This window comes from Oreochromis niloticus, linkage group LG1 (genome assembly GCF_001858045.2).
Source record: "Oreochromis niloticus isolate F11D_XX linkage group LG1, O_niloticus_UMD_NMBU, whole genome shotgun sequence".
Taxonomy (NCBI): domain Eukaryota; kingdom Metazoa; phylum Chordata; class Actinopteri; order Cichliformes; family Cichlidae; genus Oreochromis; species Oreochromis niloticus.
The window spans coordinates 12,726,858-12,743,185 of NC_031965.2; the positions used below are offsets into that span (position 1 = coordinate 12,726,858).

General features: G+C 42.6%; 1 protein-coding gene across 1 annotated transcript in view; it reads left to right on the top strand.

The window, feature by feature from the left end:
• Window positions 1-16,328, top strand: part of fbn1 (fibrillin 1) — a 62,070-nt gene that overhangs the window by 16,507 nt on the left and 29,235 nt on the right. Inside the window, 26 exon segments of the mRNA XM_005461585.4 lie at window positions 984-1,109; window positions 2,210-2,335; window positions 3,360-3,512; window positions 3,755-3,952; window positions 4,439-4,591; window positions 4,670-4,789; window positions 4,875-5,000; window positions 5,232-5,354; window positions 6,218-6,340; window positions 8,471-8,623; window positions 9,147-9,200; window positions 9,332-9,457; window positions 9,546-9,671; window positions 9,760-9,879; window positions 10,258-10,373; window positions 10,375-10,396; window positions 10,503-10,553; window positions 10,656-10,781; window positions 10,870-11,097; window positions 11,192-11,317; window positions 12,420-12,548; window positions 13,585-13,710; window positions 14,013-14,138; window positions 14,226-14,348; window positions 14,907-15,032; window positions 15,589-15,714. Coding sequence (XP_005461642.1) covers window positions 984-1,109; window positions 2,210-2,335; window positions 3,360-3,512; window positions 3,755-3,952; window positions 4,439-4,591; window positions 4,670-4,789; window positions 4,875-5,000; window positions 5,232-5,354; window positions 6,218-6,340; window positions 8,471-8,623; window positions 9,147-9,200; window positions 9,332-9,457; window positions 9,546-9,671; window positions 9,760-9,879; window positions 10,258-10,373; window positions 10,375-10,396; window positions 10,503-10,553; window positions 10,656-10,781; window positions 10,870-11,097; window positions 11,192-11,317; window positions 12,420-12,548; window positions 13,585-13,710; window positions 14,013-14,138; window positions 14,226-14,348; window positions 14,907-15,032; window positions 15,589-15,714 — 3,252 coding nt within the window.

Below are 16,328 nucleotides of genomic sequence, written 5' to 3' on the forward strand. Positions count from 1 at the left end.
TCTGTTACTCTCCCTCTCCCCTCTACTTTCTTTGAGTAGTGTGCTGCTGCTGCTGCTGCCATCTTTTCCTTTAACTCCTTCTCCCTCCTTGTCTGCCTTCACCCCCCTCCCTCTGTCACCCACTGAGCTCTGCCCACCATCCCTTTTCCAGAGGATTAGCTCTAATTGGGTTAAATTGGGGTGGGTGGCAGTGCCTCCCACATGTGTATGGAATGCCCGCAGACGCCCGCTGCGGCGGGACTGTCAGAGTCAGTAACACGGGTCAGTGGCGGTGCCACGTGGGAGAGCTCATTTCTGGTAAGACGGCCCTGTGTCTGCCTGCTCCAGACCCAACAACATCAGAACCTCCGCAGGGGAGGCGGACCTGAGCCAGGACCCAGAGGAACATGGAGTACTCTGAGACAGCATCAGGTCACAGCCTCCTGTAGGTTTCCAGCCTGAGACCTTCGTTTTAGTCTGTCACATTCATTAAATGAATTTCATTTAATCATCAGCATCACTCACAAAGTAACAGATTAGAAAGCTGCACAAACCTGATGGTCTGGGTCACCTCACAAATGACGTCATCGTGGCCCTCCTTTCAAGCAATATCTTCATGTACATTAGTCTTTCATGTGCGTGTGATCATAAATGTATCAAACCTGATGTTTTACTGTCAGCCTTTTTTTCTATATTCACTTCATTCCTGTTTTTTTTACCAGTTTGGTTGCAGTTTCTGTTCATTCTGCAGGAGAAATTCCTCTCCCCCTGTTTCTTTTGGTTTGTCATACTGTTGATCTCAGGAAAGTCAGAGAGAGACTGTAAAAACAGACCCAGTTTAAGTCCATGCACATCCAAGGCCGTTCACATTTGTGCGTTAAACTCAGTCAGCATGTGTGTTAACTTCCTGCTCCTGTTCTAAGTTTATTTGACCACAATAGTCTGTTTCCTTTTGCCGTTTCACGTGTATGTTAGAGTATTAACTCTGTGATATGCATGTACAGATGTGGATGAGTGCCAGGCCATCCCTGGCATCTGTCAAGGCGGAAACTGTATCAACACTGTTGGATCGTTTGAATGTAAATGCCCCGCTGGGCACAAGTTCAACGAGATCTCGCAGAAATGTGAAGGTAAGCAACAGTAAAGCCATGAACTGTCTGGCTTTCGGTGTCAGCTTGAATGACAGAGTAGACTTTCGGATATTTTTTAAATCCGTAAAAGTTGAGACAGTTAAAAGCCACATCCGCCAAGATGTGGTTAACTTCACCTCAGTCGTGGTATTCTGATTATTACTTTGTAAGGAAAGACCACACATAAGCCACATATTTGCCCTTCCCTTGAAAAAAGCCTAATTAAAGCAAAGCAGCGCTCTGGTTTCTCTCAGTAACCCCATGTAACACTCAGTTTTGATGTTTGAAAGAAATGCTGATCAATTTTGAAATGAATTTTTTCCCCTTCTATACAAATCTTAAAGCAAGACTATGTAACTTGCTGCTCCAGACTTACTCAGTCTGGTATGAAGAGTAGATTGTGGAGGCTAATATTGTGTTAGTTTTATTGAAATACTCATCTTTAACTTACATCTCTTCTTTACAATACTTCTGTTTTATTGCTTTGAATGTTTCACCTTATTAAAATTCATTATTAGCATTAATTATTGCTGTCAGTTGTAATCAACATGGTTGATCTGCACTATGAATCCTAATTAGACTCAGTTTCAGAATTATTTGATAAAAACATGTTTTTTTCACATGGTGTTTAATGCTTTTGCTGGAAAATCTTTACTAAAGCCTTTTCTCTGAATCCCTTCTACTCGTCCACAAATATAGGCCTAAACTTATCCGGTGAAATATATTGTCTGTTAGACGTGGGTGTAACAATTTCAAAGCCTAAGCTCAGAGAAAGGTAATCTGGCACTTCTTTACAGTGTGAAATGTGCGGTATTTTAATGCCCAGAAATAATTACCGGAAAACTTCTGGACTTTGTAAGAAATATTTCAAATGTGTCGAAGTTACAGTGTTATTCCTGCAGACTTTTGTGCCGCATGGTGTGCGCTTGGTGTTTAATGATGCTAACAGAAGAGGTACGGAGGTCCCTGGATTTGATATCCTGTGACAATGCCTCATTTCCATTGTTCCTGCCAACACACGCTCTAGTTTTGGAGAAATTCACGTTTCAAGATAGTTTTCACTTTCAACACCAGCTCTCCTCTCTTCTCCTCTTTTGCAGATCTGGACGAGTGCTCAAACATTCCAGGTATTTGTGGTGTGGGTGAATGCTCTAATACTGTCGGCAGCTACTTCTGCAAATGTCCCCAGGGGTTTTATACCTCAGTGGATGGATCCAGATGTATAGGTGAGTCCCCCTGTCCCCTTTCCCACACCAAAGAGCTGCAAGTTCCATTGTGTGTGATTTGCTTTGGTTCGTGGTTACAGTCATTATTAGGCCTGACAAAATAGGAGACAAAGCAAAAGATGCTGCTTCATTCTCTTTCCTTTTTCCACTCTATTTTGGTTCTTCTTGGCACTGAAAGCAGAGAAAGGAAACTCTCCAAAGTTCCAGCTGGTAGAATTTAGGTCAATAGTCACTTGTTGAGTTAAACTCTCTTCAAGCTGTGGCGAGCACGTGATGAGAGAAGTAAAATGAAGTCTTATTTCCAGGTGACTTTCTTGACAGCTGGAAAACGCTAAATGGTATGTAGGTCTTTGTAAAGAAAACTCCTGTATACTTCCTAGTTAAGCTCACTTCCACCCTAAAACCAGGGCAGGAAAAAATTTAGGTCAGAGCAGCCTCTTACACATACACGTGCATACAGCACACACGCGCAAACATATGCAACCATGCAGTCACATTACTCCCCCCCCCAGGAGAGCATGTTCCTGAGGAAGGAATGTCTGTGTGTTTCGTTTCCAAAAAACTTTTGCCCAAAACATTTTCGTCTGTTTCTCATGCAGTCACACTTCTCGCCCGACCCCCTTAAGATCTCGTGGTTGCTTGCGAGCAGTTCTGTGCCTGACATCTTGTCGAACTGAAGCAAGCGATAGTAGTTTAGGCTGTCATTTTCTCCACATGAAATCTGCCCCGGATGGTCTGGGTGTGAAACAAAACATGATATATTTATGTTAATGCGCAACTTGAGTGTGAGTCATGCTGGCACACAGTGCCAAAAACTGCAGGATGAAGGAAAGGTTCATATAAATAGGAAATGAGGACTATTAGAAGTGGCTTCCACCTTCCAAATGATGGAAAATCTGAAGCAACAACAACAATTTTTTTCTGATTGTACTCTTGCCAATTTGCTCAACACGCAGACAGCACATGCCATATTCCTTGCGGCGCGGTTAGTTTAACCGACTTCCTGCTGTGTCGTTTCCCACAGATGCTCGTGGTGGGTATTGCTACGCCAGCCTGCTGAACGGGCGCTGCGCCAACCAAAATTCACAGCTGTTGACCAAAATGCAGTGCTGCTGTGATAGTGGACGCTGCTGGTCTGATGGGTCCACCCCTGAAATGTGCCCCATTCGTGGAACAGGTGCAGTCATTCACGAGGCTTAAGAATTGTGATCTTTGTGGCATTTTTATTTAATTATACTTAATAAAAATGTAATAAATGTGTAAGAATCTATGGAGATTTACAATGAAATCAACAACAACAAACTTTACAAAGAATAAAATACAAGTTAACATACAAACTCACTTGTACACGCATATTCACACACACACTAGACAATTCAGAGCTAACCTCTATCTGTTTTTCAAATATGCTTGTTATAGAAGAGTACCAAAAACTGTGCATTCAGATACCCAGTGGACCAATACCCGATCGTATCCCAGGGACCCCGGACATACCCAACATCTACCCAGTTCCATATCCTGGACCTGACATTCCTCAAATTCCAATCAAGGTCCCTGTCCAACCTGTGCAGCCTGATCGTCCTAGACCACCTGTAGAACCTATACTGCCTAGGCCAGGTATGTCCCAGCTTTCTGCCCGTGATTGCTTCATGTTTGCATGTGTAAAATAAAGTGTCCTGACTTGTTTAATGTGTAATGTTCAACCTGCAGTTGACCTTGGGTTTCCATCAACGTCCAACTTTTGATATACAAACAGTATAAACGGTAAACGTTGAACTAAAAAATTGATGGCAGTGAGTGTCCTTTCTCAAAGAAACCATTCTCACACAACTGCATAGTAGTATTTAGAGTTCTATTAAACATGTCCAAAATCTTTGGCTTTAAAAATTCCGACACAACTGTTTTGCACAACTATTATACTGCGCTAATGCAGTGTTCAGATTTATCTGGCAATGTAAAACTACATATGTGCAGTATGCCAGAAACAGTTGTGTTGGCTACACTTCCTGTAAATTAAGATGTTGAACTACACAAAAATACGATGTTTCGTTATATTACCTCATGTTTTATTGATGAAACGCTCGTGTGATTTTGTTCTATCAGGTCCCGTAATTATCCAAACCCAGAATATCACCAACATGTGCCAGGCCTTTCGTAACCTCTGCCTGAATGGCAGATGTGTCCCCATGCCAGGCGTTGGATATCGGTGTGAGTGCAACATGGGCTTCAAGCTGGACAGAAGGGGAGAGTGCATCGGTGAGTTCTGACAAGTTTTCTTAACGGAAAACTCGAGGTGCATGCGGTTGGCTGTTAAATTTCACGTTTGCTTTCCAGATGATAACGAATGCGAGAAGAACCCATGTGCACATGGAGAATGTGTGAACACAGACGGATCTTACATCTGTCAGTGTCCTGCTGGATTCCAGTCGACCGCGACCAGAACAGAGTGCCGAGGTTACACATTTACATACATGCAACATAGACACACTTTAAGAGTGTGTATGTTTATTGTGCTATCCGTTTCTTTTTTCCCTGCCAGATCTGGACGAGTGTGTGGCCAATGGTCGTATTTGCAACAATGGCCGCTGTGTGAACACTGAAGGCAGCTTCCACTGCGTCTGCAATGCTGGATTTGAAATTTCTCAAGATGGCAAAAACTGTCAAGGTCTGATAACTTCTCATGTTGGTCACTTACTACTCCATGGAGTAGAGATTTAAAGGGCAGATTCCTTTAATATTTATGACAAATGGACCATGGATATGTTAGAGGTGGTGGAAGCATGAACCATAATGGGTGAAATCATGCACAATCACTGAAAATAATTATTACTAGAGTAAACCTCTAGTGTTACTAGAGTAAACTAGGGTAGATCATTTAGTTTCCCTTTGTCCACAGACCTGGATGAGTGTCTGATCAGGAACATGTGCCTCAATGGACTGTGCATCAATGAAGATGGGAGCTTCAGATGCATCTGTAAACCTGGGTTCTATCTCGACACCAGCGGACGCATGTGTGTAGGTACGTTTGTCCAAAAGCCCACAAAGTGAAGCATCAGCAGAATGCAGACTGCATTTTCGTCTAGCTTGGAGGATGACTACCTCTCTGGCATGTTAGTAGCTCTGTTATATGACTCTTAACACACAGGGCAAAAAAATCCCCCTAAAAAGCCTTGGAAAAATCCCTTTGCTTCCTTGCACGCCAGTTGGACATAGTTGGATAGTTGGGACCCGCCTGTTTTGAGATTTCAGCAGACAGCCCGCCCTAAACTTGTTGAGTGCAAAGAAGAGAAAACGATTTGGCTTTTTCTTGTTACATGCTATAATATGCTGTAATAGCCAACAACTATTGTATATGCCAACATCAGAAGCTATATCGAACCTTAGATGGCAACTAGATTTTCATGGTCTCAGACACAGACGTTTGATTTCAGAGACACTGACCTGGTTAAGTCATTACAGAATAAATAAACAGGAGAGTAGAGTGTGGCTGAAATGTGCTGATGTATGCAGCCATTAATGAAATGTGTAGTCTGAAGGGGCCCTGGGGCCTCATTGTCTCTCTCCGCAGTCTGTCTGTCCTCCAAGACACCCAAACAGAACACACATATACACATAATACACATACGTGCATGAACACAGACTTCAGCATGCATGCTTTATCACGGTGTATGCTCGTTATCGTAATTATTGTAACATAGTGAGAAAACAAAGAGAACAGAGAACGTTTTCTTAGCTGAAATTTTAGGAGTTTTGGCTGCATTTTTTTAATCAGTTATTTATTTCAACCTGTTTTATCTTCTTACCTCATAATATTGTGAAGAGAAAGGCATATCGTTGGATATAGATATATACAGAAGTGTTTTTTCTTGTTTCTATTTGTAGACATTGATGAATGTGAGACTCCGGGCATGTGCATGAACGGCCACTGTGTCAACACTGAGGGATCCTTCCGCTGTGAGTGTATGGCCGGGATGGCAGTGGGCCTGGATGGACGGGTCTGTGTTGGTGAGTACATGGGACTAGAGTGAATTGCGTGATCAAGAGTCAAGAATAATCCCACCTTTTTTTTCTTCTTTTTTTAAAAATAAAGCAAAAACTTGAGTTTGTACAATTCTAATAAGATTGAAAGTCAATATTTGGTGTGACCAACTTTATTCTTCAACACAGCCTGAAATCTCTTAATCAGCTTTCTTATAATCTCTTTAAGTAATCTCCAGGAATAGTTCTCTGGGTTTCTTGAAGGACATTCAAAGCTCTTCTTTCAAAGTTCTTCTACCTTTTGGTCTGTTCTCTGTCAAGATGATCCCACACTGTTTCAACAGCGTTGAGGTCCGGGCACTTGGGAGGCCAATCCACGACTGTTGTACCTGTTGACGTTTGTACCTACCGATGAACCAAAAAACCTAAAGTTTCAAATTTGTACTCATCACTCCCAAATACCTGTTGCTACAGATTTTTGGTCCAGTTCTTGTGTAATTTGGCATAGCCCGGTCTTTTCTCCCTGTACCCCTTCCTCAATCATGACTTCTTGACAGCCACCTTTTCACTGAAGTTGTTTCTGAGGAAAGTTATTCATATATCCCATTTCCTCAAGTTTCTAAGAACACTCTACACAGCATACCAAGATATGAAAAGTGCTTGGCTATATATGGAAATCACCTTGTTGGTGTAGAATAACAGTTTTATTCCCATTAAACTTTACTATCTTTTAAATTTTTTGTAGATTGTATATTTGATAGACTAGTATCTAGTAACAAAGTGCATAAAGATACACTTTAAAATTGTCTCTTTGCCAAGTTGTCTGTTATGTGTAGATACAACACTGGTTCAACGCTTGAGGTGCATTTTTTACTTGGTATGTGCCTTTTCACTCGCTGGGCCCACGTCCTCATTTTAGGTTTGACAGTGTTTTAGTAGATAGTGGTGAATGTCTTAAACTTGAATTGAGCTGCGGTTTGGTTTGAAGGGGACTGGCGGCGGCTCCCGGGCCTGGCAGATCCCCATGTACTACACAGAAGTGAAGAAGGGAAAGAATTGAAAAGGGGAGGGAGGGTGGGGCACGAAAACCTTTTTGAACTGGGGGATCATATATAGATAAGAATTGGAAGGAGCGTGTTTGGAGATGTGGTCCCGCTCCTGAAATTCAGATACTTTATCTCCAAACCAAACAAAAAAGAAAACAAATGGTACGGTACAAGGACTGCACTGAAAATGAGTGAAAAAGAAGCCAATGTTCAAAGAAATCTCTGTAAGACCATTAAGACTGGACAACTGCTGCTCAAGAACGCTTTAAAAAAATACAAGAAATCTGGCTCTTTGTAAGAAAAATATAAAAAATGATGGTTGGCTCCAGACTTTGTACTGCACAAGTCCAAGAACAGAAAACATTGTCTGAAACTGTTTAGAGCAGACTGAAAATTTGCTTTTGATTACTTGTACATACCATGATGTCAATATTTGAAAATTTGTTCATATTTAATAGGAACAACCAGCACATTAAGAAAGAAATAAGTAAAAGAACTTTAAGTGCTTTGGCGAAGACTTCAGTACATGTGACCATTTTAACCAACAAAGGACAAGCCAATGGTGAAAGCGTTTGTTTTCGAAGCACCTGAAAGAACAGACTGAACATACTTGTAAGATGGGTTAATCCCACAACTGTCTACAGATGTTTACCAGCAAGCGTACATATTTTTTCCCATTCTGTGCTAAAATTCAGCAAAGATGAACGTGATAAAGCAGAGAGTATTCACGTCATATTAACCTTTACCATCCAGTTATTGAGCACATGTTGATCAGCTGCTCCGGTCCCATCGAGGAGCCCTTTGAAAGATTTGTTTTGCATTATCATAAATGATATCTCTTTGTGTGAGAAGTGTTGAAACGCTGTTGTTTGGTCTATGTGAACATTTGTCAGAATGATATCAGTGCAAGAGAATTCCTCAAATCCCTGGATATTGTGAAAAGAGAACAACCACTTGTTTTGCCAGTGTTGTTGTTTATTGGAGCTGCGGACTCTTTCCTCCTTTTCTCTCACTCTCTCTCTTTTGCTTGGTCTTCGGTCTCTTTCGAGATCTCTTTCCTCGTCTCGGTTTCTCACACACATGCTGTCTGTCTTATTTTTGTTTCAAACAGACACACACATGCGCAGTACGTGTTACGGAGGCTACAAGCGAGGGCAGTGTGTTAAGCCTCTCTTTGGAGCTGTGACCAAGTCGGAGTGCTGCTGTGCCAGCACAGAATACGCCTACGGAGAGCCCTGCCAACCGTGCCCACCACAGAGCTCTGGTACGGCTATTCAAATTGCCCCAACCTTCACACATATAGAACCACCTCCTGCTGCTTGACAGATGCAAACGCAGACAGAAACAGTTTGTGCATAATTCAAAACACACCCGTTGATGTGAGGATGACCGAATGAAACACTGCATCTTCTCTGCATGCCAGCTTAGATTTCACAAAAATATGAAGTTAAGTTGTTTGACGGTGATTCCCGCAGTTTGGAAACACTGACAGCCACCAAACACACACAAACCCATGTCCACATCCACAACCACACACACACACATAATCCAGTCACTTCTCATTAGTTGTGCCAATTAAGGTTTCGGTATCAAAAGATGCCAGAGCTGCACCACATTAAGAGCCTGTTTTGTACACATCTAGGCTAAATGAGAAAGCATGTAAATGGATAATGACATGGTATTAAATGTCTTGCTTTGAGATTTCATGGATTTTGGCAAATGTGATGTTACTTCAGTTGCTGTTGTTACTGTTTTTATCAAGCAAACTGTGGTGTATGTGTTTGTAGCTGAGTTCCTGGCTCTGTGCCCCACTGGCATCGGAACGACCGGTGATGGACGAGGTAATGTAATACATAAGCTCAAACCACTGACAACCTTGAAACCAAGTGGTGCTGCATATATTTAAGAGTTTTTTTTAGAGTTTGTTGGGTTTTTTCCTGCAGACATGTTCAGCGGTTTATTGTTTTTGCAGATATTAATGAGTGTGCCCTCGACCCTGACATCTGTCAGAACGGAGTGTGTGAGAACATGCTGAGGACGTACAAATGCACCTGCAATGAAGGTTTTGAAGTAGACCTGACAGGGAAAAGCTGTGTTGGTGGGTGGACTGTTCTGTAATGTCCTTGTCTACAGCCTTGATATCAAAAGCCACACGTGTCGTCACGCGTCCCTGTCTGTGATTTCAGATATCGATGAGTGTCTGATGAACCGGCTGCTCTGCGATAATGGTCAGTGCCGGAACACGCCGGGGAGTTTCACCTGCCAGTGTTCGACGGGATTTCGCTTTGATCCCGATACAGACGTCTGCGAGGGTCAGAGACCCGTTCATTCCCTTGTACGGCGCAGTGCAGCTGCATCTGCCGTGTCTCAGATTTGTTGTCTCATTTTTGTGTCCCACAGATGTCAATGAGTGTGAGTCTAGCCCTTGTATAAATGGGGATTGTGTGAACAGCCAAGGGTCCTTTGTGTGTTTGTGTTCAGCGGGTAGCTCCCTGGACAGCACCGGGCTGGAGTGCATAGGTAAGTATTATACCAATACATTACCAATAGATTTTATGGCCAAGTTTTTTTGTGTATTCGAAAAAAAAGTTTAAAAAAGGTACACTGTAGTATGGATTGATTCAGTCCTACCAATTATAATTAGATCATTATAGATGAAAAATGAAAATTTGCTTCACTTTTGCTAAACCTTAACCCAATGCACCGCCCCCTAAATTAGTGCTACACCACTGCTTGCAAGCCAATCAGCACGTTCCTTTTTTTCCAACGATCAAAGGAGATTAATTAAATGTAAACGATATTATGCACTGTGTCATACTGTATAAATATAAATCCAAATCCAAGTTACTTCATGTAAACTGATTGTCTAGTAACTCTGAGGCCTGTTTGATAAACCAGAGACTATTAAGAGCACTTGCTGGCTGAAGATGATCAATGATCGGTGTGAGGTCAACATCAACGGGGCCACACTGAAATCCCACTGCTGTGCCACACTGGGAGAAGCCTGGAACAGCCCCCTGTGCCAAATGTGAAAAAGGTGGACAATCGCTGATTTTTTTAGATATGAGTTTACGTAATATAGTTTTTATTTTAACCGATGACTTCATTGATTTGGAACGTGTTATGTGCCCTTCTTTGTTTAGATCCAATCTGCAGTAAAGGCTTTGCTAGAGTCAAAGGCAACGTCTGTGAGGGTAAGTGCTGCTTTGATGCTGGGTTCTGGAAAAAATCAGACTTGCACTCTTATTTCTGTAATGTTGAAATTGTTGATGTTTTTTTTCTCTGCTTACCTTCAGACGTGGATGAGTGTCAGGTATTTCCTGGAGTGTGCATCAATGGCAAATGCGTCAACACACCGGGCTCCTTTTTCTGCCAGTGTCCTCCAGGAATGACTGTTGACATGAGTGGCAGGATGTGCATCGGTAGTAGCTGTCCTTTATACTTGTGCAATCTATAGCGCGTCATAGTCTTATATCGAATACATGTTAAATGTGTGTTTGTGACATCCAGACCTGCGCACGGAGCTGTGCTACCTCACTCATGAGGATGAGCGCTGCGGGACTCCTATCCCGGGGCGGCACCGTGTAGATGCCTGCTGCTGCTCGGTGGGTGTGGCCTGGGGCCCTGAATGCGATGAATGCCCGGAAAAAGCCACTCCGGAATTTAACCAGCTCTGTCCTCGGGGCCCAGGCTTCTCGCACAGGGGTGACTTCATTAACGGCAGGCCCTTCCTTAAAGGTGTGGCACTGTTCACAAATAGCAAAGACTGCTATTGGTTGTTGCATCAACTACATCTCACCTGTGTCTTTAATCTCTCTGTTCTGCACCTCAGATATAAACGAATGCAGGATGATAAGCACGCTGTGCTCCAATGGGAGGTGCAGAAACACTATTGGTAGCTTTCGTTGTCGCTGTGATAACGGCTACGCTCTGGACTCTGATGAGAGGAATTGTACTGGTGAGTAGAACTGAAGCTGATTGGTCATATCATTTGGTTAAGGCATGAAAGCAAATATTTTTTGCTTCTTAATGTATTATTATTGTAGTTTATAGTTTAGGTCCATTAAAGCAGCCTATTTATGTGATATTCAACCTCTGATTCAACCTCTATATTTAAACAGCGAGTGTCTGTAGGGCGTTTGCTTATTTAAGCCTTCTGCTTTCTTCTGATTGGCCACCCCTCAGCTGGCTTCCACAAACAATACCCATTACTTAAGAGCAACATCTCCTCTTCATTGTAAAATAAACTCTTAGATAGTTTCTTAATGGATTACTTGATGGGCTCTGGTCACACGCTGATCAGCATGTTTCAGTATTTCTCACATATATGAAAGAATGATTTACTGAACATTTTTGACAGCTAATCAGTAATGAAAATAATCTTTAGCTACAATTAAAATTCTATTTTTGACTGGAGTATGTCAGCTGCTCCATTATGTCTCTGCAAGTCTAACCATCCTTCATCAGTTCCGCTTTCTCTGACTCCCTCTGCCAGCACTAATTACAACAAAGTGTTGCAAAGACATTGCCTCCATTCATCTCATTCAGTCTAATGGGAGTCTGGCTAGCTTTGGGGACTTGTTGGAGCCGGTCCTTGCAGTCTGGTTAGCTACATTGCAACACTGTTAAAATGTGCACACATCACTTTAGGTTTGAATGCCTTTAAGTTCTATTTCATTATTCTGAAATAATTTATAGGCCCAGACTGAGTAAATGATATCTGGGACCCTTTAACCCCATATGAGGGAAATCCCAGCCCAAATGGTTTGAGTTAAGTGTTTCAAAATGTGGATTCAAGTCAAAGGGATCCGACCTTTAGCTTTCATTGGACCTTTAATCTTATTGTATACTTTGACTTTCATGTAGTTGACTATTTTTAAGTGTTCTGTGCTTTGATATGTTAATTTGCCCTCCGCTTAAAATAAATTCTCTATTTTATGTATTTTTTACTTATCTTACGATAAATAAATACATTAAATATGCTCTCTTTACTCGTGAATGTTAGTGCAGTTTTGTGGACAATATCTAACTTGCTGCATTGTTCTGTTCCTTTCTTATAGACATCGATGAGTGCCGCATCTCACCGGACCTGTGCGGACCGGGCACCTGCGTGAACACGCCTGGAGATTTTGAGTGCGAGTGCTTTGAAGGTTACGAGAGTGGCTTCATGATGATGAAAAACTGCATGGGTGAGCACCGAATCCCCACACAGCAGTACCTGAGGATTCAGACTATGCATACCCCCTCATCTTCATATGATCCGGTTCAGTAATATGCAGAGACAGCATACTTTCATGTGAAATCATTTCATCTGTCAGGACATGACTGAGCAATTTGATGTCCTTAACAGCTCTCTATACCCTGTTAAAGGGACAATGTCTGAGTGCAGCACAGCCAGGTTGAAAAGTATAGTGACGGCCTGCCACCTCCTTCACGTTCCCCCATGGGTCATAATCTCTGGATGAGGTGCCTAGGCTTGTATGCCAGACCAGGACCTCACTGTTGAAGAAGATGATGTAATCTAAATGAAATGAAAGTTTAGTTCACTTTATTTGAGCCCCACGGGGTGTTGAAAGCATCTAGTCTGGGCAGCCCAATGTGGTCACAACCGCTTGACAAAGCTGGTCCATAAAATCTTAAAGATAATAGCTCTTTATTACATGCCATACTTGACCCGCACGCGAAGGACCCGCACACAGTCAGCTGCCCAACCAAAATGAACTTTATTTGAAGCTTCAGGTTCTAATACTCCAGTGAAAAAATGGTCTATTTCTGTTCTGGTCTGCCTTTTGATGCCGTTTGATTAAATATCTTGGAAAAGTCATACAAACAAAATGGTGAGACTCAATAATTTTGTTGGTGAAGAGCCGTAATTAGCCAGAAATTGGCAAAGCAAAATTTACTGCTGTGGCAAAAAAGCAGCTGGAAGTGGAAATAATGTGGGCAGAACTACAATCATAAACCGGTGGTACTGAATGGGTTTGCAGGCTGACTGAAATAACGTAATCATGCCGTTATATTGACTGAGATATAACAAGTACTTTGTGACTGCCAGTCCCACAGTCTTTGTTAAAATGGAAACAGAACTTCTGAAGTTGTCAGTCCGGTGGGTTTCTATGGTGAAGCAAACATGTGCACAGACTTGTGTTGCCTCGATTGCCGATGGCTAGCACTGAATGGCTGCACTTGCATCATTGTGTCTACCATGTGTTCTGCCATCCCCAGACATCGATGAGTGCGAGAGAAACCCTCTGTTGTGTCGAGGAGGTGAGTGCGTGAACACAGAGGGCAGCTTCCAGTGCGTGTGTCCGGAGGGACACGAGGTCGCCCCCGATGGATCGGCCTGTTTAGGTGAGTGTTGAGAGAGAAGAGAGTCTCTTCCTCTTTCCTGTTTTTCGCCCTTCATTGATTACTGCACATTAGGCCCTTTCTCCTGTATTTTCTTTGGCTCCTTGGATTGACTTGGATCGTGCTCCTCTGTGTGTGGGCTCATTAGAGCCCTGACTGAAGTGAGAGCGTTTGAGTCTTTTTGTTAATATGTGTCCTTAGATAGACGGGCGGACATGAACTCTGGGCCAATGTGCTCTCCTATATGCTGACATGCTTGCAGCCGTTGAGAAATGAACTAATATGATGTTTTTTTGTCTTTACAGACATCAATGAATGTGAGTTGAGTGACAGGCTGTGCAAGCATGGCCAGTGCGTGAATATGATCGGCCGGTACCAGTGTTCCTGCGACACAGGATACAAATCTACCGAGAACAGACTGGAGTGCATCGGTATGTTCTGACTGTCATGTGACTACGTTTTAAAGAATACTTTTTTAGATTTTTGCCAACGATATGTGTGTTTTGTCTGCCGCTTAGACATTGACGAGTGTACCATTGAGAACGGTGGCTGTGAGACTTTCTGCACCAACTCAGAGGGGAGCTATGAATGTAGCTGCCAATCTGGGTACGCCCTGATGCCCGATCTAAGAAGCTGTACTGGTGAGTAGCTGCGCTACCTGTCTGTCGTTGTCTTACAGTTGGGATTTTTTGTACACTGCATGCAAAATATTTTAAAAAACCCTTAATTTTTGTGTTTACTTCAAAAAACCTGTATGTACAATACAAAGACGTGGCTGTGACTTGGCTGGCACATGTTTAAAGAAAGCTCACACCGAGCAGGGTTATGGTGCCAGAATCTTTTTTGCTTCAAAGAAGTTCTTTTTGGAGAGTGAGAGAAGGTTTCAGGTGCTGCTTATAGACTCACTCTTGTGATGCTTATTCCTTTAATTAACAGAGACGGATTTACAGACAGAGATCCAGGCAGTAGAGGGGTTAATTTGAGAGAACTGTTCAGTTTCTTGCAGAAGTGCTGTCCTGAATTGAACTTGCTTATTTATGAGAGACAAAGTAAATTCAGTCCTGGCTTCCTCTTTGAAGCTGGTGTGTCCTTTTCCCTCATCGTTTGCATACCTAGCTTTAAAATATGTTTTTTTTTCCTTTCCCACTTGCCCCTCTTTTTTCTATTCCTGTTTCCTTTCTGCTTTCTCCAATCTGCAGATATCGATGAGTGTGAAGAGAGCCCAGACATCTGTGACGGGGGCCAGTGTACAAACACACCGGGGACTTATCAGTGTCTGTGCTTTGATGGCTTCATGTCATCCGAGGATATGAAGACCTGCCTGGGTAACGGACGTTCTTTTTATAGCCCAAATAAAACGCTGCAGCCACACCAATTGTAGCTCTGCGCTTATTAGATCCAGGGGATTCTCGCATTTACTGAAACTACATAATGAGCATCTTTAAGGTTATCCAAGATATGAGTCATGAGAATAAGTCTTAAATGACTCAGACCAACGAGTCTGTGTATGAGAGAACGGGGCAAGTGCTGTTGTTGATTTATAAAATAGTGAACATTGTGTTAGCCGGAGGAATGTGTGACATTTAGACGTCTGGTTCCACTGAGTGAGAAAACAAAGAACTGACTTCTAAATGGATCCGCACAAGCTGTCTGTTATTGCTGTATTTATTTAAAGTAAATGTTTTAAAGCCTCAGTGTAGCTCATGATGTAATTTTTTGTGTGCCTCCCTAACACCCATGTTATAGCTTATTTAAAACCATTTTTTTGGCAGGCTGAACATACAAAAGCGACTTCATCTCTATTAACTGCCATAAACCTTTCCTTTATTGTATTCATTTTAAGCAAGTTCTTGATCGCTCTGTTCTTACCTCACTGCATAGATGTGGATGAGTGCGAGTTAAACCCGAACATCTGTCTGAGCGGGAACTGCGAGAACACCAAGGGATCCTTCATCTGTCACTGCGACCTGGGCTACTCTGTACGCAAGGGAACCACAGGCTGCACAGGTGAGTGAAACAAGCACACGCAAGCATACAAACCCACCAAACCAAAATGCTCTAACTGTGGAGGAAAATGAACAGAAGTGAAAGAGCGGTGAGTCAGTCGGCGCCGGCTACTAATTAATCAGTGTGGAAAGAGTGTGAGTGTGTGTATGTGTGTGTGTGAGACGTTGTTTAACAGCAGCAGTGAAAACAAGTTGAAGAGAGGTCAGAGATGAGAAGACCCAAGGAGAATGCCTGGCTAACCCGAAGCAGCTCTAACATTACTCATCACCATTCAAAAGCTGCTGTCTGAGTTGATAAGAAACACGCTCACACACACACACACACTCACGTGTGCAGACAAACATGCAGCATCGTTAACAACAGCAGGAGCAGTGAGGTCACCGTCTTCCATCAGATGTATGCATCATTTTGCACCTTTGTTTATTCTTTTGTTGCTCTTTCATTAGGGTCAGTTAAACATTACGTGATGGTTGGAAGAGTTCGGCAGCACGTAATCACCTGTAACGTCTCCAGAACACATAAATACAACGTCTGTCCGTCCGCTACAGTCTTTTGCTAGTTTGGACTCGCCTCTCGTCTAGAAGAAATTAAGTCTTGATTTATGAGGCTACTTA